This window comes from Erinaceus europaeus, chromosome 10 (assembly GCF_950295315.1).
Source record: "Erinaceus europaeus chromosome 10, mEriEur2.1, whole genome shotgun sequence".
Lineage (NCBI taxonomy): Eukaryota > Metazoa > Chordata > Mammalia > Eulipotyphla > Erinaceidae > Erinaceus > Erinaceus europaeus.
Window position 1 is genome coordinate 118,735,985 of NC_080171.1, and position 17,747 is coordinate 118,753,731.

General features: G+C 44.5%; 2 protein-coding genes across 7 annotated transcripts in view; both read right to left on the reverse strand.

Annotated features, from left to right (window-relative positions):
- Nucleotides 1–8,043, reverse strand: part of ANKRD12 (ankyrin repeat domain 12) — a 99,989-nt gene extending 91,946 nt beyond the window's left edge. For 4 of the 6 annotated variants that reach the window (XR_009552153.1, XR_009552154.1, XM_060200677.1 and 1 more), the window contains exon 1: nt 7,644–7,756. The gene's annotated coding sequence lies outside the window, so the exon portion shown is untranslated. Of the gene's footprint in view, nt 1–7,458; nt 7,547–7,643; nt 7,757–7,960 lie in introns of those variants that run through there. The other 2 variants (XM_060200676.1, XM_060200674.1) reach the window with 2 other exon arrangements.
- A 1,156-nt stretch (nt 8,044–9,199) lies between these two features.
- Nucleotides 9,200–17,747, reverse strand: part of NDUFV2 (NADH:ubiquinone oxidoreductase core subunit V2) — a 36,238-nt gene continuing 27,690 nt past the window's right edge. The window contains exons 6-8 of the mRNA XM_007517159.3: nt 17,378–17,487; nt 15,344–15,420; nt 9,200–9,352 (exon numbers count right to left, since the gene is read on the reverse strand). Of these exons, the coding sequence (XP_007517221.1) occupies nt 9,259–9,352; nt 15,344–15,420; nt 17,378–17,487 (281 nt within the window). The 3' untranslated portion in view covers nt 9,200–9,258. The remainder of the gene's footprint in view (nt 9,353–15,343; nt 15,421–17,377; nt 17,488–17,747) is intronic.

Genomic DNA, 17,747 nt, shown 5'->3' on the forward strand with positions numbered 1-17,747 from the left:
CTTGAGTAAGCCAGTTTGCTGTCAAGCTTTCCTGTTCAGGTTCAATACCTTAATAACAAATGAAAACCTGGCAAGGGGTTTCTTTCTTCTCCCCTTTCAATTCAGCTTAAAAAGAACACTAATCTTCATTCTCAGGAGTTATGACTCCTGGAAGATAGAAGTAATTTCTGAAGGCTGAATAACCAGTACTGGGTTATCACTTCAACTATAAATCTATGAATGAATTAGGTTTTCTCTCCAAGTAATAAAAATATATTTCTATAACACTTAAAATCTGCAAACCAGATTGAGTACTATCTAGACTTGGGAGATAACCCAGAGACAAATCTTATAAAAGTTATTTTTGTAACTAGTCTACAAACAAAGTAACAAATAAAAGGATCATTTTCCTGGCTCACCAAGAAGCTTTCAAATAGTGTCAGTAAAATTTAAACTAGTAAAAAGTATTTATTTTAACCCAGCAGTATGGAAGACTTTGACAACACTAGAATGCATTAGTTACAATATCTTTGTGGAGGGTGGCGGAGGCAAGACGACGACTGGAAACCACTGGGAAGCAGCTGCCAGCGTGAGTTCTGACAACTGCTAGAAAGCCTTAGAGATCCTGGCCTTCAGCGGGACAAGCAAGGAGGCGCTCTAAACGTGAGACCAAGGAGCCACCAGGTTCCAGATGCCAGCACGATGCCGACCAGACTTCCCTGGACAGACCCCACCAATGTGTCCTGGAGCCCCGCCTCCCCAGAGCCCTGCCCCACTAGGGAAAGAGAGAGGCAGACTGGGAGTATGGACCGACCAGTCAACACCCATGTTCAGCGGGGAAGCAATTACAGAAGCCAGACCTTCCACCTTCTGCAACCCACAATGACCTTGGGTCCATGCTCCCAGAGGAATAGAGAATGGGAAAGCTATCAGGGGAGGGGGTGGGTTATGGAGATTGGGTGGTGGGAATTGTGTGGAACTGGACCCCTCTTATCCTATGGTTTTGTTAATGTCTCCTTTCTTAAATAAAAAATAATAATAAAATAAAATAAAATAAAAATATATCTTTGTGGAGATATTCCAGAAAGCTTAATTTTCTCACCTGCCATCAACATCATTCACCGGCACTGCTAATCATTTAGTAAAGTGGTATAAGGAATGCTTCCGGAATTTATTTCTACCCTGCTTGCTCAGAGTCAGGAGCTATAGGATAGAAGGCAAGCTGTGTACAAAATGGCTTTGGTGGAAAACAGACTTAAAAAAAGTACATTTGTTTCTTTCCTCTTCTTTGTGTCTGCTCATACTTGTTAGTTCATAAGCAAACTTCAAAGAAGACTAACATTACTCCAAACATTTAACCTGGCTTCAATCCATGATTCAGTATCATCAGATAACAGACAATCCTTGTTTTGCTGATTTCACAGTTGTGACATTAAGAGATCACCTGCAAAAGTGGACTTCAATGACTACAAAGCATCACAGCTTTAACATGCTATATTTGATCCAAAGTGCATATAGCTATTTCTAGGAAGAAAGCCACTGCAGCTCTTGTCCTCTGTGAGAATACTGGTAAAAACTCCTATGCAGGAGGAAGAACGTGAAAGCTGAAAGGTGGAAAGCTCTCTTACACTCTTCAAGCAACAAGGGAATTCAGAAAATGCAATTCTCCACTAATATCTGTGACTTCACTCCACAAACTGTGGTCCAAATACAAACTGACAACCAAAAGAAAGCACTACAGATTTTGAAACAATTTGAGTACAAAAACAACATGAATTGGCTAGAGAAGAAACGTTTTGTTTTGTTTTTTTCTTTTTTTCCTTCCTCCAGGGTTATTGCCGGGTCTCAGTCCCTGCACCATGAACCCACTGCTCCCCCAGACCATTTTTTCCCCTTTTGTTGCCTTTGTTTTTATCATTCTTGTGGTTATTATTATTGTTGTTGCTAACGTTGGATAGGACGGAGTGAAATCGAGAGAGGAGGGGAGACAGAGGGGGAGAGAAAGATAGACACCTGCAGACCTGCTTCACCGCTGTGAAGCGACTCCCAGGCAGGTAGGGAGCCGGGGGCTCAAACCGGAATCCCTATGCAGGTCCTTGCATTTTGCACCACGTGCAATTAACCCACTGCACTACCGCCTGACTCCCAGAGAAGAAAAAAAAATTTTTTAAGATTTTATTTATTTATAAGAAAGATAGGAGAGAGAAAGAACCAGACATCAGACTGGTACATGTGCTGCTGGGGATTGAACTCGGGACCTCATGCTTGAGGATCCAATGCTTTATCCACTGTGCCACCTCCCAGACCACAGAAGAAATGTTTTTTTAATGCCCAAGAAAAGCTGGTGATGCACCTGGTTAATACAGCACACAATGACCTGTAGGGGAAAGCTTCATGAATGATGACACAGGGATGCAGGTGTCTGTCTCTTTCCCTCTCTATCTCTCCCTCCCCTCTCAATGTTCTCTCGGCCTCTATACAATAATAAAGTTTAGAAGAAGAATTTCCACTTTAACTTGCAGCTTCATAACTTTTACTTTACTCAATTTGGAAGCTCATCTGTGTTCAAACATGATTTTCGAAGTACTTAAGTTTGAATTTGAATTTCTTAGAATCCTAAAGGTTCTTACTGATCATCAAGGTTAGTCTTGGATGCTATTTTCCAGTCTGGACAAACTCAAAATGTCTACTGATGAGTCTAATTCTTTGTGAAAAAAAAAAAGAATTTTTTTGTTTTTTAAAAGTTAGCTTGCTTGGTTATATTTTTCAGTCACTCTAATAAAATCATGCTTATCCAGGATAAAGACATTGAACAAAATTTGGGAGTTGGGCGGTAGCACAGCAGGTTAAGTGCACATAGCACAAAGCGCAAGGACCAGCCTAAGGATCCCGGTTTGAGCCCCCGGCTCCCCACTTGCAGGGGAGTCACTTCACAGGAGGTGAAGCAGGTCCGCAGGTGTCTGTCTTCCCCTCCTCTCTCCATTTCTGTCCTATCCAACAACAACCACATCAATAACAAAACAACAAGGGCAACAAAAGGGAATAAATAGATAAATTTTAATTAATTAATTAGTTAATTAATTAAAGCTTGTTAGGCAGTCTCTTGAAGTTCATTCAGAAGCTCATGGAAATAATTTGCTTCTCACAACTGTATCAGCATCTCATAAGAAAAGCTAGCCAGTCTATCACCTACAGTTCCCATCAGGTATTTTCTTTTTTAGTATTTTAGTTATTAAGTACTGGATAGAGACAGAGAAAAATTGAGAGGGAAGAGGGAGACAGGGAGAAAGAGAAACACCCACAACCCTGCTTCACCACTTATGAAGCTTTCCCCTAGCAGGGAGGGACTGGGGGCCTGCAACTTGTGCACTCAACGAGATGCACTACTGCCCTGAAAGACTTCATCTTTTAAGAGGAAGACTTATAGAAAAATGGCTCAATGAGAATAATAGAGCTTGTCACTTTTTTTTTTTATTGGATAAGAGACAAAAAGACACCTGCAGCTCTGTTTCACCACTTGTGTAGCTTTCCCCCTGCAAGTGGGGACCAGGGGCTTGAACCCGGGTCCTTGTGTACTGTAATGTGTGTGCTTAACCAGGTGTGCCACCACCTGCCTCCCCCAAAGTCTGTCACTTTTTTTTTTTTTTTTAAGAATTTGTTTATTTATTCAGGAGAAAGCTAGGCAGAGAGATAAGGAACCAGACACCACTCTAGCACATGTGCTGCCAGAACTGAACTCAGGACCTCATAGCTGAGAATCCAGTGCTCTATCCACTATGCCACCTCCCAGACCACGAGCCTGTCACTTTTTAAGGCTGTGTGAATATCTAGGCATCATATACTACTGATACAATGCCTCAGCATTCTCAGCAACAACAACAATAGTATTTACTTTATAGGGTAACTATGGATATCATCCAAAAAGATTTCACTTGAAACTTGAAATACAGATGCACGCATATTCTAAGTACTCAATAAATGTTTGTCATAAAATTACTTCAGACTTCAAGGTTACAAATTGCAGTAACACAAGATTGATATACCAGTATCCAGCATCATCAACTTAAAACATTAAAAAAAAAAAAAGTCTTTTAAACTTAACAGCCAAAGCAAACAAAAATTCTGTCATAACATCTTACTGTATTTCAGATAGACCAGATGACCTTAACATAAACTATTCAAGATCAAGTTTATAATGGAAACTATCTCCTGTTACTGCTGTCACTGGAAAGCAGCAACAGATAAATTAACATTCAACTGAGATGCTTTCATTACTGTTTTTTAAAAGCCAATGTATATTAAAGAAGCAAATAATTGCATGCTTGAATGTATACATAAAATGTTTTCAAATGCTGTATCAAGAAACTGCATGTTCTTCTGTGGAAATCAAGCTCTGACAACTAATATTTTAAATGTCTATAAGAGGATTTACTAAGATTAGAACTAAGTGGGGATCAGAAAACATATCCATAGAGAGTTAAAATCTGTAAGACTGCAGGTGCTGAAAATGACAAAGCCAAAAAGAAAAGCTTAGAGGTCTCACACACCTTGCTACACTCTAAAGAGCCTTTTTTTTTTTTAATGACACCAAGTCTTTTTTTCTGATGTATAAAGCTTACAATATATAATGTGCTTTCCATATGTAACCACATTTGTTCCACCCAAGACTCCTGTAAATTATAAGGACATTTTTTGGTACATCAAGAGGATAGGTTCTGAAAAGTCATGTGATTTTGTTCAAAATCACAGCTAGGAAGTGACAAATCAAGAATTTAGACACAGTCAATCTCACTTTTACTTTACAGTTCTCTCTCTACTACTCCACAAAGCTTTGTCTCAAGAGAAGAAAAAATAAAGATGCCAATGAGCATCTTCACAGAAAGAACAGTCTAAGTGAAAACCAGTTTCAAGTAATTGTGCTGCTTCTGATAAGTCATTTCATCTCCCCCATCTGTAAAATAAAACAAAGGAACTATAAAACTTGAAATCCCTGGTTCGAGCCCCCAGCTCCCCACCTGCAGGGGAGTCGCTTCACCAGCAGGTCTGCAGGTGTCTGTCCGTCGTCCCCCCCTTCCCCTTCTCTCTCCATTTCTCTGTCCTATCCAACAACAATGACGTCAATAACAACAGCAATAACTACAACAATAATAAAAAAACAAGGGCAACAAAAGGGAAAATAAATAAATATAAAAAATTTTAAAAACAAAACAAAACCTTGAAATCCCTTCCAGATCTAAGGATACATCTCCAAGACTGTATGTATCCCTTATAGAATAGTTACAGAATTTTACACTTGCATGCTAATGTTAGTAACAAGTTTGAAATTAGAAAGTAGTATCCATAGTTCTTAGCCTAATGTAATTATTGAATGAATTCCAGCTGGACAGATGTTTCTCCAGTATTGCCATATTAACACATAGAAAGTGGTCTAGATCTTTTATGGACTATAATGAAAATGATTACCATCATCATTCTTTTTGACCAAAAGAGTGATCTTAAAATATATTACTTTTATCCCACTTGCAGGGGGAAAGCTTCATGAGGGGTGAAGCAGGGCTGCAGGTGTCCCTCTGTCTCTCTCCCTCTCTATCTCCTCTTCCCTCTCAACTTCTCTCTGTCACTATCCAATAATAAGTAAAATAAAAATAAACAAAATCTAAAAATCATGACTTTTAAAAATTTAACTAGTAGTCAACGGATACCAAGAACTTTATTTTCTCTTCTTTTAATAAGTCTCTTTTCCAACTAAGCACTTTCCAAATATTCTATCATTTCATGAGACAAAAAAAAAAAAAAAAGAAAAAAAGACAGCCTTCTAAATTCATTTCATTGGCTAGACACCCAGGCCCCAACACAATTCAAGTTATTTTCCCCTTTTTGATAGTAAAGAACCTAAAACCAGAAATCAAACACCATATCTTCAGCTAAATTCTTGCCTCATACTTATGAATAAGTGTGTTCCTTCTACTTTTTCCCCAAATGGTCTACCTGGGCTACACACCCACAGGCTTCTACTTGTTTATACAACTCACTATGAAAACTATGGGAAATCTCCAAGAGATCAAAGATATTAATGGCACTCTGCCTTTTTTAAATTTATTTTTTTAAATCTGCCTCCATGAATCCCACTTAACACAAGTTTCTTTCGACTTGAGCACTAACGTCGGAGTTTAAAGCCGAAGACAAAACAAAACCTTTCTCCCCCTAAGTCTATGATTTCCTGGGGATGGGAGGGGGAGGAACTTGCAATCTTTTCCGAATCCCGGCCACCACCTCCGACAAGCCACAGGAGTGGGAACAAGGCCCGGGCTCTGCCTTTTGCACCGCGACTGGAGAAACTGAAACAGCGCGACACTCGGCATTTTTTTTTTCTTTAAACAGCCTACGTGAGCGTCTGCTAGTCATCAACAGTCCACTCATTGAAAAAACACCTATTCTGGGTAGTTAGTTCGGCTTCCTTGATAATTTATGTCGATCTTTGCAAAAAAAAAAAAAGGAAAAAAAAGAAAAAAGAAAAAAAAAAGAAAGGTGGGTGGGTGGGTGTGTGTATGGGGGGGAACTGGAGAGACTCGCAGAGCAGGTCTGCAAGCCTCTGCCCGTGGAAGCTCCCCCCCAACATAAAAAAAAAAAAAGAGAAAAAAGAAAAAGAAAAGAAAATGCTCCCTGCGGTTTCAACGGGTGCGAGCCTGTCAGCTTCCCATCCTCGACAGCCTCATGGTGCAAGTCTCATTATTATTATTATTACTATTATCATTATTATTGATCGGGTAGACCAGAGAGACACCGAGAGAGGCGCGCGCGCGGGGTGGGGGGGAGACAGACAGACAGACGGCTGCAGATCTGCTGCACCGCTCGGGAAGCTCCCCTCCCCTCCCGCCGCCTCCTCGCAGGTGGGGAGCCCGGGGCTCGAACCCGGATCCTGGCGCCCAGTTTCCTGCGATGCTACAGCAGCTGTCAGCGGGGCTCCGGCCGCCTTTGTACGCGCGTCGCTGCGCCCGCCGCCCGGGGAGCCCGGAGGGAGCCTCGCCCGCCGCCCGCCCGATGCGGCAGACGCAGGTCCCCCGGCGCTTCCGCCCGCCCGCCGCCTCTGCGGCCCCGCAATCAGCCCCCCGCTCCCCCGCTCCCCCGCGACCCCGCGACCCCGGGACCCCGGCCGCTCGCCCAGGGCGGGGCGCACCGGCCCGGCAGCGACGGGCGCGCGGAAGGCGGCGGGAGCGCGCGGAGGCCCGGGAGCGCCGCCACCCTCACCCGCCAGCCTCACCCCGCCCGGCCCGGCCCGCCCCGCCGAGCCCCGCCACCCGGCCGCGCATCGCCGCGCGCTCGGGCCCCGCCATGTTCCGGGAGGCGGCGGCGGCGGCGGCGGCGGCCCAGACGAGCCCCCGATCGGCGGGCAGCAACCCGGGCGCCGCGGCTCTGCCGGCGGGCGGGGCCCCTAACGGCCTGTCACGTCCGGCGGCGGGGCGGCGGGCGCGTCCCTACCTGGCTGTGCGGAGGGCAGTCCGGGGCCGCGCGGAACTGAGAGGTCTCCCGGCGCGGCGGACGCGGCTGCACACCGCGCCCCTCCTCCTCCTCCTCCTCCTCCTCCTCCTCCGCCTCGTCCTCGCCACGCCCCCCCTCAGCCCGCCACGGACACCCGAGGCGCGGGCGGCGCGGGCGGCGCTCACCGCCTGAACGACTGGCCCGGCGTGGCCGTCGCTGCCGTCTCCGCCGCTTGTGCAACCGCCGCCGCCGAGGCCGGGCTGGAAAACATCTCCGGTCTCCGGCCGCCGCTCGCCACAGCCTCCTCGCCCCCCGGACGGCGCCGCCCGGCGATTGGCTGCGGCGCGGGCACGTGACCGGCCCCGCCCCCCCCGCCGCGCTCGGCTCCCCGCGGCCGCCGCCCGTCCTCCCGCCCCTCGCGCGCGGTCCGCCCGCCGCCCCGCCGCCCCGCGGGGCCCCGAGACGCTTTTCCGAGCCGCTGGGCGGAGGTGTCGGCACCTACCCAGTCGGCGGCGGCCGCGGGGAGGGGCTGCGGGCCGGAACTCCTCCCTGGGCGCCCGGGCATCCGCCCCCCGCCCGACACGCACGCCGCCACACCCGCCGTCCGCGGCCGGGGGAGGGCGGGCGGTCCGCGGGGAGCGGGGAGCGGGGGGGCGGGAGGCGGCGGCGCGGGCGCCCCGGCCGGCGGGGATCCAAGCTCGCTCGCTCTCCGTGGCGGCTCCGGCGGAGACTGGAGGAAATGGCGGCGGCGAAGGCGGCGCTGCGTAGGCTACCGAATTTTGTTTCTGTGTTTGCTCTGCTTGTTTCGGTGTCAGGGGGACTGCGTGAGCCTTCGGAACCCGAGGACGTCGCCTGCGCGCGCGGCTTAGCAGCGGCCCCGGCGCGATGGCCGCGGCGTCCCAGGCCGGGCGCGCAGTGCGCCTGCGCGGTGGCACCTGCACCTGCACCGGGGCTCCGGGGGCGGGCGGGGCGGAGCTCCTGTGCGGGTGGCGTCCCGCGTCCCGCTCCCGTTCGCGTCCCGCCCGCACCCCGCGGGGCCAGCCTCCCGTCCCGAAGATGCAGCGACGGGCACCCGCAGCCGGGACCGCCTGGGCCCCGCGCCGCCTCTTTGCTCCCCCAGGCCTCCCCGGGGTGGTCGTGGGCCCCTCCGTGCCCGCGAACTTGCTGAGTGACTTCGAGTTGCGGGGACTTAGGTTGGCGTGAGGGACTGTGGAGGGACGGAGGGCCCGCGATGACTTCTTTGTACGTAAACTTGAAAAGAAAATGCTGGGGGTCGGGCGGTGGCGCAGCGGGTTAAGCGCACGTGGCACGAAGCTCAAGGACCTGCATAAGGACCCCGGTTCGAGCCCCCGGCTCCCCACCTGCAGGGGAGGCGCTTCACAGGCGGTGAAGCAGGTCTGCAGGTGTCTGTCTTTCTCTCCCCTCTTGATCTCTCTGTCCTATCCAACAGCAATGACAACAATATAACAATAAACAGGGCAACAAAAGGGAATAAATAAATGAAAAGAAAGAAAATGTCCTTTACTGGATAGAGACAGCCAGAAATCGACAGGGAAGGGGTAATAGAGAGGGAGAGACATCTGCAGCCCTGCTTCACCACTCGCAAGGCTTTCCCCACCTCTGAAGATTTAACATGGTGTTTTACACGCATACACCAAAGGTTATATACACGATGACCTAGCGTGGTGCTAGGTTATCACCAAGGCTCAGAGATCACAATTAACAAAATAATGTTAAGAAATTTATATAGACAGATAACTCATACTTTATTTTAGCAACATATTTACAGCTGAATATAAATTAGAGGCCTGCTTGTACACCAAAGCCAGGTCCTTTTGGTGGTTCTGTTAGAGAAGTAAGACCCCCAGCCGGCTCACAGGAAAATCGTCCACTCCTGAAAAGAAAACCAAGTAACATTAGATTAACTACAAATGATTGCCATTACCACTAACTATTAATGATACATGAGCCTTAAAAAAACATCATTCTGTAGCTCAGGAGGTGGCACAGCAGTAAACAGGAGATCATTAGTCATGAGGCCCCAAATTCGATCATGGACTTGCCTTCTCTTGTTAATAAGCCTTTTTTAAAATCGTAAAAAAATTGTTACCTCACAACAGCCAGTTACGGAACTGTTTCCCCTCCCAAGAACTAGCATGGATTATTTAATTCAAATACTTCAACTGCTATAAGATACTACCCCAAAATAAAACATAAAACAACAAAACTCACCATAAATATAAAAACGACACACTAGCTCCTGCGCACTGGTAGCTGTCTGCATATTATTATTGCACTTAGCACTGGGGAGGTTAGCACAGTAGCGGCACAGAGGATACGCACATGAGGAATTCTGGGAATCCATGGTACCAAGAGCCAGAGCTGAGCAGTGCTCCGGTTAAAAACAACAACAAAAACAGTAACAACAATACTGTGTCTCTAAGATAATATTGTTTCATTAAGACAACAGATACTGGCCTTATGTTGTCATCATAGAAACCAAGGCTTCAAGGACTCAGCATATACCCAAGGATCAAGCTAAGAGCTATGTAAAAATAACCCAACTCCAAAAGACATTAAAAAAAAAATGACAGTTCACAGCCTCACTTACAATTGCATCTGAAAGAATTAAAAACCTAGACATAAATTTAACTAAGGAATAAGAGACCTATACACAGAAAGCTGTAAGTCACTGCTAAAAAAAGGAAATAGGAAAATGTTCCACACTGGAGGGAATTAACACCGTTTAAATGGCCATCCACCCAAAGCACTAAACAGTCAAGTCAGTACGGGATCAGAATTCCAGTGTCATCCTTTACTAAGAGTTGAGCCACCCCCAATTAGCAAGGCAATCCTGAGAACAGAATGGAAGCAAGACGCTCTGCCACCTCAAACTACACTGTAAGTCTACAGACAGTCAAACAACCTGGGAATGAAAGTAGACAGGACCAGAGGAACAGAATGAAGGCCACGAACGTAAATAACTCACAAGCAAGGTTGGTCGACCCATAATAAAGGGACCAAAAGCACTGAACGGAGGAAGGAAAGTGTCCAGTAAATGGTACAGTGACACTGAGTAATCACCTGTGAAAGAAGGAAACTGGGTCTCTGTCGCCATGCGCACGTTAACTCTACGGGGGGGAGTCAAGATGGTGAGACTGGCAGGTTCTGTTGTCCTTCAACTCGACAGTAACGAGCTGCTAAGAAACATACTGAAGTCGGCCTGGATTCCATAAGCAGTTACAGTGGATGACAGGCCCACAATCAGGCAGGGAGAGCACAGAGCTGATGGCACACCAAAGCAAAAGAGCTGCTCCTTCATCCTCACACCCTACCTGGCTCCAAGAAGAATAAACCCAAACCAGAGATTACCAAGACAGAAAAAAATTAGGATGGCAAAGAGTAAAGATAAAGACAGTATTAAAACAGGTAGAGAAAAGCAAAGACTCATGTATTAGGGAGCTCCCATAAGACTACTAGCTAACTAACTTCACAAGAGAAACTAAAGGCTAGAAAGAGCTGACCAGATGTATACAGAGGACTGAACTGGAAAAGGCCTCCACCCAGGAATATTTACTCTATCCAGCATTTATCAAACAGCTTTGAGGGAAATTTTCAAATAAGCCAAAGTTCAAGGAATTCACTATCACTGCACTAGTCTTACAGATATACTAAAGAAATGAAAAAGGGAGTCGGGAACTGGCACAGCGGGTTAAGTGCAGGTGGCACAAAGCAAGGACCTGCGTAAGGATCCCGGTTCGAGCCCCTGGCTTCCCACCTGCAGGGGAGTCGCTTCACAGGCGGTGAAGCAGGTCTGCAGGTGTCTATCTTTCTCTCCCCCTCTCTGTCTTCCCCTCCTCTCTCCATTTCTCTCTGTCCTATCCTACAACAACATCAATAACCACAACAATGTTAAACAACAAGGGCAACAAAAGGGAAAATAAATATTAAAAAAAAAGATTTGTTAAAAAAAAAAGAAGAAATAAAAGAAATGAAAAATACCGGGTGCTTGGTTTGATATGGAGGAAGAAATGCACAGAACAGGCAAAGTCATGTGAAGATATTCTTTGCTCTTGAATTGCAGAAACGAGGCTATTATGGGGGACTAGCTGTGGGGAGCGGGTTGCAAGGCTGGAGGAGGTGCTGTAGACTGGGAGGGATGCTGGGGCTGTGAGGGGCAGCTGTGGTAGCACATTTTGAAGAGGAGAGCATTTGCATCTCAGCCATTTACAGACTTGCAAACCAAGGTTACCTCAAAAACAAAACTACCAGCTTCTTATAAAGTAAACTGCAAATGGGTTAAAGACTTGGATGTTAGACCTGAAATCATAAAACACATTATAGCAGATAGAGGGAAAATGCTTTATGGTATTTACTCAAGGAGTGTCTTTAGTGACTGGCAGGGAAAAAAACAACCCAAAAGTAAACAAACGGAACTATGCCAAACCAAAAAGCTTCAACAGAATGAAGAAAACTACCAGCAGAACTGAAAGACTGAACAGGAGAGAATCTTTACAGTGTTCACCTGACTGAGGCCAACACCCAAGACATGTATAGTGCAAAACTCAACAATCCCAACTGGGGAGAAGAGCTGAACAGACTTTTCACCAGAGATGACATGAGAGGGCCAGCAGGCATGTGAGAAACTGCTCGTGAGCCCTGACGAGGAAAATGCACGTCAAAGAGGGAAATGCACGTCAAAGGCGCAATGAGACACCACCTCACGCCTGGAGAAATGGCCCATGTCAAAAAGACCCAAAACCACAAATGACGGCAGGGTAAGAACAAGGAAACCGTATACACAGTTGGTAGCTGTTGTAGCCCCTATGAAAAACAGCATAAAGGTTCCTCTAGAAATCTGAAATTACCATATGATCCAGCAACTCCACTCCTCGGTACCTATCTCAATACAGACACATTTACCAAAAAGATCCTTGCACATTCATGCTCACTCTAGAACTGTATATGATAAGCAAGATAGAGCCACAACCCAGGTGCCCCCAAATAGGATGGGTAGACTACGAATAGAATACAGGTGGCACACCTGTCTGAGTGCATAGGCTCCCCACCAGCAGGGGGGAAGCTTCTATGAGCCTGGAAACAGATCTGCAAGTATGTATCTCTCTCCCTCCTCTCAATTTTCTCTGTCCTGTCAAATAAAAATCAGAAGGGAAGGAAGGAAGGAGAAAGTGACTGTCAGGAGCAATGGGTTTCATAGTGTAGGCACCAAGCCCCAACGACAACGCTGGTGGCAAAAAAAAAAAAAAAAGTCAGGCTGTGTTAGCACACAGCCTATTCAACTATGAGAAAAGAAATTTTGCCTTCTGCTACGAATTGGAGATCAAGCTAAGTGAAATAACTCTTAAGGAGAACAAATGTTAAATAACCTTACTTGAATGAGATGTAAAGAAGCAAAGCAAGGGAAATGAGAAAACCAGACATAAATCTTTATCTCTACTGAGGTTGAAAGGAAGGGAGAAGATTCCAAGTGGAGAAACCCACTAGACTTCGACAGGCAGACACTGGTACTCTGATGGTCAGTGTGTAATGACGCTAGACATGAACAGGTGTGAAGTTGTGCCCTAAAATACACAGCGTAAACCAGTGATGCCTCAATTAAAAAAGAGAAGAAAAAAAGAGAAACATTTAAGAAAATCATGTGTTAATAGTTGAGAACACATTTATTCTGTCTTGTATTTTAATTTTCTTTACATTGAGATTCCTTATCCAGTGAGCACAAGGATTTGAATACATATGTATACACTACAATTGCAAATAAAAATGAGAAACGGCTTGAATTTGACTATTTGGGAGGATGTCCCTTAGAAGCAGTAACGGCAAGATGCACTTGCAGTTATGTTTTGCAGGCTGAATTAGTGGTATTAGCTTTCCAAAGCAGGTTCCAGGCCAGGCTCAGTCCCATAGCCAAAAAAGGAAAGAAAACAAGAACATGACCCAGTCTAGGTGTCTAAAGAAAAGCAGCACAAGCAGAAGAACCTGTCTTTGCTCCACCCACCCACCCGCCCCCACACATACTTTCCCAGGTAATCTCTGAGCTGCTGGCTGACCTGTCTGGCCTCTTGTCAGGAGCCAGCTCAGCACCTACTCCTCCTCTGTCCCTCCTATAAGCTGAGTTTGCTAATGAACCTGGTTCCTTCACCAGACTTAGCTCAGCAATTTATCCAACACCTTTTTTTTCCTCCCTCTGGCTTTGCCCTTCATTCTCAGTCATTAGTTTTCAAAGCTTATTGTAGAGCTCTAGGAAGTCACCATTTCTTGAGGGGACAGGAAAACAACACCACAGCTCTATTCAAGCTACTATATTACATAATCCACATCACTAAGTAGTGTATTGGGATAATGATGCCTACAAAAATCAGAGACTAGCCTAGAACTTACATGATAGCCTTCTAAGTGTTTACTCACTCGGCTGACCCCTAGACGGCACGGGCACCCCACCACATACCTGACTGCATGTGTAAAGCCCCAGATTCAAGTCCCTGCACTACATGAGAGCACCAAGGCCTGGGGGAACTCCATGGGTGGTGAAGCAGAGCAGCGGCCTCTCTCAGAATAGGTGTAAAAAAGGGTAAAGAATACTTTCTTTTCCCTTCTTTTTTATCTTCACCACAGCACTGCTTAGCTCTGGCATATGATGGCGCTGGGGTTGAACCTGAGAACTCAAAGGCCTCAGACATAAAAGTTTTGGGTAGAATCAATATGCTGCCCCCCCCCCCCCCAGTCCAAGAATACTTTTTAAAAAATACTTCACACGCGCGCGCGCACACACACACACACACACACACACACACGCACGCAATTCTCAACTACACAATGATCTTTTCCCAACATTGTCTGGATAGACATGATAGTGGTACTCTGAAGCTAGTTATTATGGAACTAGTTTACTTTCTTCCCTTAGTCAAAGCACTTCAGATATGGAAGTAGGAAGCTCTATGACAGAAATACAAGGAAAAAAGACAACGTTGGTCAACTAAGCTGGCTAAACACTACTGAAGCTGAAAAGAGCTAGGCATTAGCTGACTAAGGGCAATTAGGGTGTAACAAATCTGAGGAGAATACAGCTGTGCCTGGGCTGTGATAGTCCATAGTGCTTTGTACCAATTAGGACACCTTTAAATACGGTGATAAGTTTGATATTAAAGTCACTGGCCAAGTAGAAAACTTACTGAGGAAGAGAGACCCTAACTATGTCTTACGGGACAATGAAAGAACTAGCGACATTAATACGGGATAAAGATACAGGCAAGACATGATAAGCTATTATTTGGAAATAAAAATAATCTTTTGGGCCCGGGCAATAGCACACTTGGTTGAATGCACACACTACCATGCACAAAGACCCAGGTTCCAGCTCCCAGCCCCCAAATGCAGGGGCTAGAGGAAGCTTCACAAGTGGTCAAACAGTGCAGGTATCTTTCTCTCTCCTCTATCTCCTCTCAATTTCTCTCTGTCCTACCAAACATGAAAAGTAAGTCCTACCAAACATGAAAAGTAAAATAAGGGGGAAAAAAAATTTTTTAAGTCATCTTTTACTGGTTCAAAGGCAGAAGTGAAGCTTCAGAAATTAGATGGAGACAGGTCTGGGGTCAATCATCTAGCAGTATGAGCTGTTAAACCGGAACAGACTTCTGTTTCTAGTAAATTCCCCTTTGCTGTGATCATTTAACTAGCTATCAAGTGATCCTCTGATATGTTTTTTGGGGGTAGGGGGGGTCTCATTTTAGATGATGAATAGGTCAAGATACTATCAATACCCATAAACCTAAGATATAAACACCTAAGATATAAAGTTTTAAGGGTAAGTTTTCATGAAAGACCAAGTTAAGTCATTGAAAGTTATTACATAGAAATAAGTGCATACCTTGGCCCAGGTTTTGGAATTTTGCCTGCCTTGAGCTCATCAATAATTTCTTCGATATCCTGGGGTGTCAGGTCCTCCTAGGGAAAGAAAATGTAAATAGTCAAACTAAAATTATGTCAAATATTATATGTGTCCACCTATGTTTAATCTTAAAAACAAAACCAACTGAGTTCACAGAAACAAAGAACACATCAATGCCAGAAAATCAAAGTAAACTGAGGTGGATAGACAAAAATGGGAAAAGAGGGTTATCTTTCTCTCCTCCCACCTTCCCCTTTGATCTCAGTTTCGCTCTGTCCTTCCCCCCCCCCCCAAAAAAAAATGTTTTGCAACATGGGAATTATAGGTATAGTACATTATGTATCTGAAAGCTGCAAAGGAAATAAATTTTAAAACTTTAACAAGAGGGAGTCGAGCGGTAGCGCGGTGGGTTAAGCACACATGGCGCAAAGCGCAAGGACAAGCTTAAAGATCCCGGTTCGAGCCCCGGCTCCCCACCTGCAGGGGAGTCACTTTACAGGTGGTGAAGCAGGTCTGCAGGTGTCTGTCTTTCTCCCCCACCCCCCGTCTTCCCCTCTTCTCTCCATTTCTCTCTGTCTTATCCAACAACAACAACATCCATAACAACAATAATAACTACAACAACAATTAAAAAAAAGACAAGGGCAACAAAAGGGAAAATAAAAAACTTTCACAAGAGAAAAATAAACTGGATACTTATATTACTATGGTGATCATTTTGCAATATATACAAATATTGAATCATACCATACACCTGAAACTGATAGCCTCTTCAATTCGATCTAAGCATTTAATAAGTAACAGTTACTTTGTTAGTAAAGAGTTGAATCCTATGTTAACTACTTATTGGTTATTTTTTTGTCTATCTCAGTTTACAAGTTCGTTATCAAGGCAGAAGCAACTAAGGAACTCCAATATATCCAGTCAGTACTGCGACATTCAGACGTGATAAAAGCTATTAAAAGGCAACACAGCAATGCTTTGAAGCAAAGCAATTCTGGTTTAAGCTGTGGTTCCAAAATTTACTAGCTTCTAATCTTAAGACAAGCTATTCAGTCACCTCCAGGTTCTCTCTTCACTTATAAACTTAAGTAGTTTTTTTTTTTAAGGATTAAATGAGGAAGAATATAAGACATAAAAAAATGTACATATAATCTAGAAAGTATTAAGTAAAAATTTACATGGAAGACATTTTTTAATATTTATTTATTCCCTTTTGTTGCCTTGTTTTTTTATTGTTGTATTTATTATTGTTGTTTTTGATGTTGTCGTCGTTGGATAGGACAGAGAGAAATGGAGGGGGGGGAAAGACAGGGGGAGAGAAAGATAGACACCTGCAAATCTGCTTTACCGCTTGTGAAGCGACTCCCCTGCAGGTGGGGAGCCGGGGGCTCAAACTGGGATCCTTATGCCAGTCCTTGTGCTTTGTGTCATGTGCGCTTAACCCACTGTACTACCGCCCAACTCCTGGAAGATATTTTTTTAAATTAGTGAGATGTAAGCAGTTAAGGAGTGCCAGTAAAGCAGATGTGAAATGCCTATCTTCAGTCTAAAGACAAAACACCCATAGTGATATCTTCTTTATCAGGTGAAATTCTCTGTTCCAGATTTTTTTAAAATGTACAAGAGCAAAACATAATGATTGAGATTATTTTTGAGAATCAAAGGAAAATAATAGGAATTGAGTGAGTGGTTTATCTACATCTGTTGCTTATTCTTACAAATGATGATGATAAAAATATTATCTGAAGTAAATGGGATAAGAGTTATTGTTTGATAAAATTTTGGTGTTTATTTTTTGTATCGACATAAAAATTAAGTTTTTAATAATTACAATTTATAACTCCTAGAGTTAAATATAAAAATGTTTAAAGGTGTATTTTTTTGGACTTCTTACTTAAGCTGTTTTTTCCCTAAATGAATAATTTTTAAATCAATATCTATAAGACAGGAAACCAAATATTTAAATTATTTTAAATATTTTAAATAATCTATAGTAAGTGAAATACTCACATAGTAGTTGTCATTTATTTGAACCATTGGTGCATTTACACAGGCTCCTAAGCATTCCACCTCAATAAGAGTGAAAAGTTTGTCAGGCGTGGTCTCCCCAACCTTTATTCCTATAAAAATATAAATAACCATGTTAAGGACATGCTTTTACAGTGATATTATGTATTCTGAGGGGAGTAAACACTGACAATACATTAAAAAGGTAAACAAAAAGTATTAAAGTGTTAGATTTAAGAGACCAATTTTCTTATTATTACAATAGGGCACTCAAAAGACTTAAGTGGACATGTTCCTTTAGAAACAACAAAATTGGGAGTCTGGTGTAAGGATCCCAGTTCAAGACCCCAGCTCTCTCCACCTGCAGGGGAGT